The sequence below is a fragment of the Bufo gargarizans genome, chromosome 1, assembly GCF_014858855.1.
Source record: "Bufo gargarizans isolate SCDJY-AF-19 chromosome 1, ASM1485885v1, whole genome shotgun sequence".
Taxonomy (NCBI): domain Eukaryota; kingdom Metazoa; phylum Chordata; class Amphibia; order Anura; family Bufonidae; genus Bufo; species Bufo gargarizans.
The window spans coordinates 655,071,565-655,077,948 of record NC_058080.1 but is presented as its reverse complement, the minus strand read 5'-3'; the positions used below and the strand labels follow the sequence as shown (position 1 = coordinate 655,077,948).

At 41.8% G+C, this 6,384-nt stretch overlaps 1 protein-coding gene across 1 annotated transcript in view; it reads right to left on the bottom strand.

Moving 5' to 3' along the window:
• The window catches only part of ACOT12 (acyl-CoA thioesterase 12), a 66,968-nt gene extending 60,968 nt beyond the window's left edge, over positions 1-6,000 (bottom strand). Inside the window, exons 1-3 of the mRNA XM_044291627.1 lie at positions 5,587-6,000; positions 3,932-4,001; positions 408-468 (exon numbers count right to left, since the gene is read on the bottom strand). Coding sequence (XP_044147562.1) covers positions 408-468; positions 3,932-4,001; positions 5,587-5,926 — 471 coding nt within the window. The 5' untranslated portion in view covers positions 5,927-6,000. The remainder of the gene's footprint in view (positions 1-407; positions 469-3,931; positions 4,002-5,586) is intronic.
• Between the last annotated feature and the right edge of the window lie 384 nt (positions 6,001-6,384).

Below are 6,384 nucleotides of genomic sequence, written 5' to 3'. Positions count from 1 at the left end.
TGAACGGATTGCTTTCCATTCAGAATGCATTGGGATAAAACTGATGCGTTTTTTCTCTCCGGTATTGAGCCCCTAGGACAAAACTCAATACCAGAAAACTAACGCTAATGTGAAAGTACCCTCAGGAACTCCCCCTCCTGGCAGGAAGTAGGACCAGCACATTCCTACAAAATGGGGAGGAACAGAGTGGTTATACCTGGTCCTGACAACCATACCTTCTCTAGCTGGCATGAACAACCAAAAGATATGGAAATATCTCAGAAAACATAACATCCATTGCAGATAGCCCAGGTCTAGTGTATTGCGGAAGCAGTTTACAAAAGTTGCATAAACTATAAAACAGGTATAATTTGATATCTTACTTCATATCACTAAAATAATGATAAACCTCCAAAGAGCAAGTTTACCTCCATGCTGGTGTTAAATGCCCGGTTCACTTTTGCTCTAATGCAGATTTGTTGGCCAATCCTAAGAGAAAAACAAATCACAACATTGTAGTTAAAAGTAAAATATAGACTAGACAGAGGAAAAGGTGCTGTATACGGCAGTTAGAGTCTATATACACCGTTACAGGTTAAGTTACGAGTGTTTACACTTGCAACCATTTCTTTATTGCTAATATATAAACACAAAAAAAAAAAATTTAAGCAACTTTGAAAAAGAGGCATTTACAACTATTCCACCATTCTGTGTACACAATTTCTATGCAGAAATGTGTCTTTTTGGTAACAGACTTTTATTATTATTAATTTACCCTTTAGTCATCACTTATTGCCTTTAATCTGCACAATTTCCTACTGTCCAGATTAGCAGAAGGAGGTAAAGGGAGTGGAGCAACATTCAGCCCTTTACATAGGCTGAGAATCATCCTAGCAACGATTGTTTCAAATAGTTCTCTGTGTAAATGAACACTCAAACGCTTGAATCTACAGTGGTGATCATTTATTCCCTACAGAGGAAGGGATTGTTACATGTAAAGGCAGCTCTCCCCTCTGCTTAACAATCGACGATCATCAGGAATGAACTGTAATTCTCCATAATTGCCTTTTCAATCAGCATGCTATGTTATGGTCAGGGTGTAGCTACAATGGATGTACAGTAGATATTTTATTTTATGCACTTATATAGCGCTACTATATTCCGCAGGGCTTTACAGACATTAGCATCACTCTGTCCCCAATGGGGTTCACAATCTAAGTTCCCCATCAGTATGTCTTTGGAGTGAGAGAGGAAACCTACGCAATATGGCACCCTTAACTGAGACCTGGTGTCCTGTGGGACCTAAAAGTTGTTCTGCCATATAAAATAGTATTATAAATGGCACATGGAAGGTGGGGGTGCTGTGAAATATTTAGTTTTAAAGGGATTGTCTGAGTTCTGCAAATGGCATTTAGACACTTACTAATGTATTGTGATCGTCCATAATGCCTCCTTTCCTGTCTGGGTTCATTTTTGGGGTTACGACCACCCTGCAATCCAGCAGTGGTGGTCGTGCTGGCACACTAAGAAAAAGTTCTGGCCTCCCTGGTGGCTGGATCTGTGGGTGCATACCTAGACATGCCTGCACAGCAGCTCCCATCCCCTGGAAACAAGCAGGGTATAATGCAATGGAATAATGAATCCAGCCAGCAGAGGAGGCAACATGGACAATCACAATACATTAGTAAGTGCCTTGCATTAACTTTGCCTACATGATAAAAGTAATTTGCTGAAATGAAGCAACCCCTTTAAGACCCAGGAGCAACTCACACCTTGGTCAGGACAGCAGGGGCTTCCTATAACAAAGCCTTCCTAATACAGACAGGCAGGACTATCCAAATCAGTCATTGTACACTATACCGACAGGACACTGTTCTGAGGATGACACAGAACATCTAACAAAGATGGAAACAAATGAACTCATGAGAGACCACGAGCTAAAGACCCTGTGAACATGTTTTGTAATTGGCCTAGATTGGATGGCGCAGCAGTCCTCCCTGCTAAGCTGCACAATCCATCTTAATAAACCAAAGGCTTTTGTGGTGGAAATGTCCCTGAACCTCTATTGAAATCATTTACTTATTCCTGCTCTCATCCATTTCGAGTACTCATTTAGCTTGTAACCCAGAACAATTCTTGTCAGGAAGATAGAGAAAGTTCTTGGACTGAAAATAGGCCACTGCCCGGAGAGAAGAAGTTTCCACTCTCCTCTGCCAGGGTCCTTTAATCCTGCAGCAGGAACACCAATGACAGGAGGGGAGGAAACTTCATATGATCTCTTATTGAAATTCCTGACAGCATCATGGAGAAGTCTGCCAACTAAATATAGATAATAGTGACAGCATGGGAAAATGACGTGACTGCTCAATGAGACCGCTTAACACACTCTTGTAATAAAGTCCCTAGAAAGTTATAAAATACGTCCCATTTCTAGAGCATTCATATGATGTGTGACAGGCCTAGCAAAGAAGCACGAAGGCAACAGAAGATAGCACCTACAGGGAAGCAAAGGAGAATCTGGTCTCCCCAATGTTCTCCAACTTCCTCCACATGTAATGGGGGTTAGACGGGTAATCGGAGGATGCTCCAGTATTGTTCTCGAATGTAATATTTGGAAAGGAGCTTTACTTTAAAGCCCAATGCCAAACTAAATTTGGCAATTCTTGTGTGACTTGGCCTCTCATCATCCAAGGTCACCCCCAAGGAGCAGTATTTATTTTGCCGAGTAGCAGCTTTAAACGCCTCTGAAATGTAGACACTGATCACAGGTAGAAAACATTTTTGTTGCCCATCAGGGTCGCTGTAAAAGTCCTTATTTAAAAAAAAAAAAAGAAAAAAAAAAAGAAAAAGAAAAAAAAAAAAATCGCTAGCAAACTCTTGATCTAACAAAAAAAAGAACAGTCACAGCTCTAAAGTGAAGACCAAGAACCATTCATATCTGAGCTTCCTGGAGCCCTGTGGGTGGCAGAGGTAAGGTGTTAATTGTAGTTATACCCAAGTCATTAGGTTTTGAATGTATTTGTGTTCATAATACAGTGCAAACCATCTACTGTATGTACCTATGCTGTGACATCACTATGTGCAATAATCCTTTCCTCCGACTTCATGGTGTTTTTCCTTTTACTTTGACATCACCATGCTTTTTATTTCTGTTTATGACATCACTATGTGCATCATGGCTGCATTGTGACATCATTTGACCATTATTCCCATGCTGATGCTTTACGTCAATCATTATCCTTGTGCCATGACATCAGTAGTTCACCTTCATTGTTCAGAAATGCCAGTTTCTTACCTATGTATGGTGACATCACGAGGGGAACTGGAGTCTTTATTTACACAATCTATACAGAATGCCTAGCCTCAATTATATTAAAGGTTTGGCACCAGAATCTACTGTACACAACTCCTCCAGCCAGGTATTCGTGCCGTATAACAGGCCATCGCTCTGCTGAAGCAAGCAAGATATGGAGGACCATGGCTATATGGAAGACTATATGGAGGACCATGGCTATATGGAGATATGGAGGACTATTTAGAATAGTAAGATTATTTTGACATACTTGGGGCACAATGGACATTCCCAAGGAGTAAGAAAATCCTGCAAATTTTCTTTCATGGATCCTTTGACCATCTTTCACCAATAACGTAAAAATGGCTTTTCTCACAGAATGATTATAATTATCAATATATGTGCAGTTAATTATGAAGTAGATATTATTAGACCCACAACTTAAAGGGGGTGTCCAGGAATTGAAAAATATGACTGCTTTCTTCCAGAAAACACACCTGTTCATACAGTAGGTTGCACCTGGCATCAAATCACAGCTCCATTGAGGTGAATGAGACTGAGCTGCAACGTCAGACAACCTGGAATCAAGTATGGTGTTTTTGGAAGAAGAACAAACCTGAACCTTACAGCAATGACAACTGCTGGGATTAAAGACAATACCTGGCAGTCGCTTCAATCTGTATATCATCCACAGATGCTGTAACACAGGCCACACCGGCATGTCTCTCCGCTTAAAGACAGAAATAGGGCATAATAAGAATGGCTCATTAGGGATATCATGCAGAATACTTTTCATTTCAGAGTCATACAAACATACAAAACACATGCAATGTTCTGGTGGTGGCAGAGGACCACTCATTCAGCTGACACCCCCTAGAACACGTTAGACTATCACCTATGGTGTCTAAAGAGAATGCCTCAGTTAAACCTCAGCGTTTTGGTCAGTGATTTCCATCAGCAATTTTGAGCCAAAACCAGGTTTGGCTCTAAACACAGAACAGGTGCAGATCTTTCCCTTACACCTTATGTCTGGAGGCTCCAATCCTGGTTTTGGCTCAGTCACTGATGGAAAATCACTGACCAAACACTGAAGTGTGAATGAGGCTTAAGGGCTCATGCACACAACCGTATGCCCTCCAAGACATACAGTCCGTGAGCGGGCCATACGTCCCGGAGCAGCATACATCGTGCGCACGGGAGTACACAGCATCATAGGTTACTAGGATGCTGTGCGCATCGGGCCGCCCGCCGGACTATTGTCCTGCACTCATAAGATCTTATGAGTGCGGGACAATAGTCCCACGGGTGGCCCAATGAGCACAGCATCATAGTAACCTAGGCTACGTCTAGACATTACTAGGGCAATTGAATCCCTTGAGATAAATCTCGGAAATTGCTGCTACATTGGAGGAAAAAGGGGCCACTAGGTTTTGTTTTTTATTGCTATGGCTATATGTAGACTTTGCTGGAGAGAATTCGCTGTGATATTGACTTCCATGGACATGCTTTCAAATTTCTTCAAAAATGTGCGGTCTATGAAATCACAGTAAGTAGCAATAAAAATAAAAAATTCAAAAAAATCTCTATATCGCTATATGTCTATTATAATAGATGGCAGCATCAACCTTGGAATATTGGAGATTGGGTACAAGCTCCAGTGGGAATAGCATCCCAGGATAATATCAATGAAAAACAGAGCAGCACTCCAGTATGGTGCATAGATGCTTAGTTTTGATTACAAATAGTCTACCAACTATTTGCAAGCTTTATTTTCATATTTTAGATGCAAAGGTTCAGCCAGTCACCTTCTACCAATTCTAGGCTAGACATACAAACTCTAATATGTCTAATAGAGCACACCATATGTCAAATGACCTGAATCTATCTTTAGGATAATTATGTTAAACAGTTTTTACTGCATCATACCCTAATCCCATATTAATTGCTACAATAATTATGTTTCAATATTAAGCCTTATTGTTTCTTCTGACACGATGGAAATCCTTATGAAGCTTGTCTGGGATTAAAAAAAAAAGGGTTTCTCTTTTTTTTTTTAAACAATGCCACTCTTGTCCATGGTCCGAGTCTGGTATGGAAGTTCACCCTTATTTAAACCCATGGACATGAGTGGCGCTGTCTCAAAAAATAATGGTACCCAAGGACAACCCCTTTTTATTGAGGTACACATTCATGTCTAGTTGGGAGCGGAGCTCAGAATAGCTGAGAAATACATTGTATATGAACCCCACACCATGGAACAGAGCATCAGCCCAAACACTAAATACACACAAATTTCTCAAGACATCCAGTCCTACCTGCCAGGCAAGCTGTGGTGTCTATCCATGTCAGGAGCTGTCCAGCACTCAGCTCACCACAGTGGTTGGAGTGCCAGGGGTACACAGTATGGCACATCTGAACTTCACCCATCTCATAGCCAGATGCCAGGGCTGTGCTTGGTCTTCTAGGGCCACCTGCTGCATCAGCGGGTTCTCCAGAGAATAGCATGCGGGTCACTGTCACAAACTTCTGCAGGAGCTGCCTGGGAGCAGGGAACAGAGTCCTGAATCTGTAAGCAGCAAGAACGTAAAATGCCAAGTGTGCAGAGACCAGGAGGAGTGAAGGGAGGGACAGGCTCTTTGGATTTAGGAGTGGCATGTAATCTAATGAGATGGGAGTGAGAACTCCAGGAAGATGCAGACACTTGTAGAGCAGGTACTGGCAGTGCACACTTTCCAGCAGGTGCCTCTCGTGTCTCAGCTGATCCAAAGTACACCCTGTGCACAGCTGTGTCAGGTCACATGTGTGGACCATGGTACCAGGGTCATGGAAGCTGGCTGGCAGTTTTCCCAGGTGGCATCTAGCCATGCCTTGACTTCAATACTCCTCTCTTTCGATAATACTCAGCTAAGGTGTTATGTCACAGAAGAAAAATAGATTATGCAAGATTGAGGTATATTACAGTCCTGTACACCTGCCATAAGCTAGTGCATCGTACAGAATACTAGAAATCAATCCTAAAACTGCAAGAACGCAGTGTATGCCGTACGTTTGAAAGAACAGCGTATAATGTACATATTCTATACAAAATACTAAACCACAATAAAGCAAGGGGG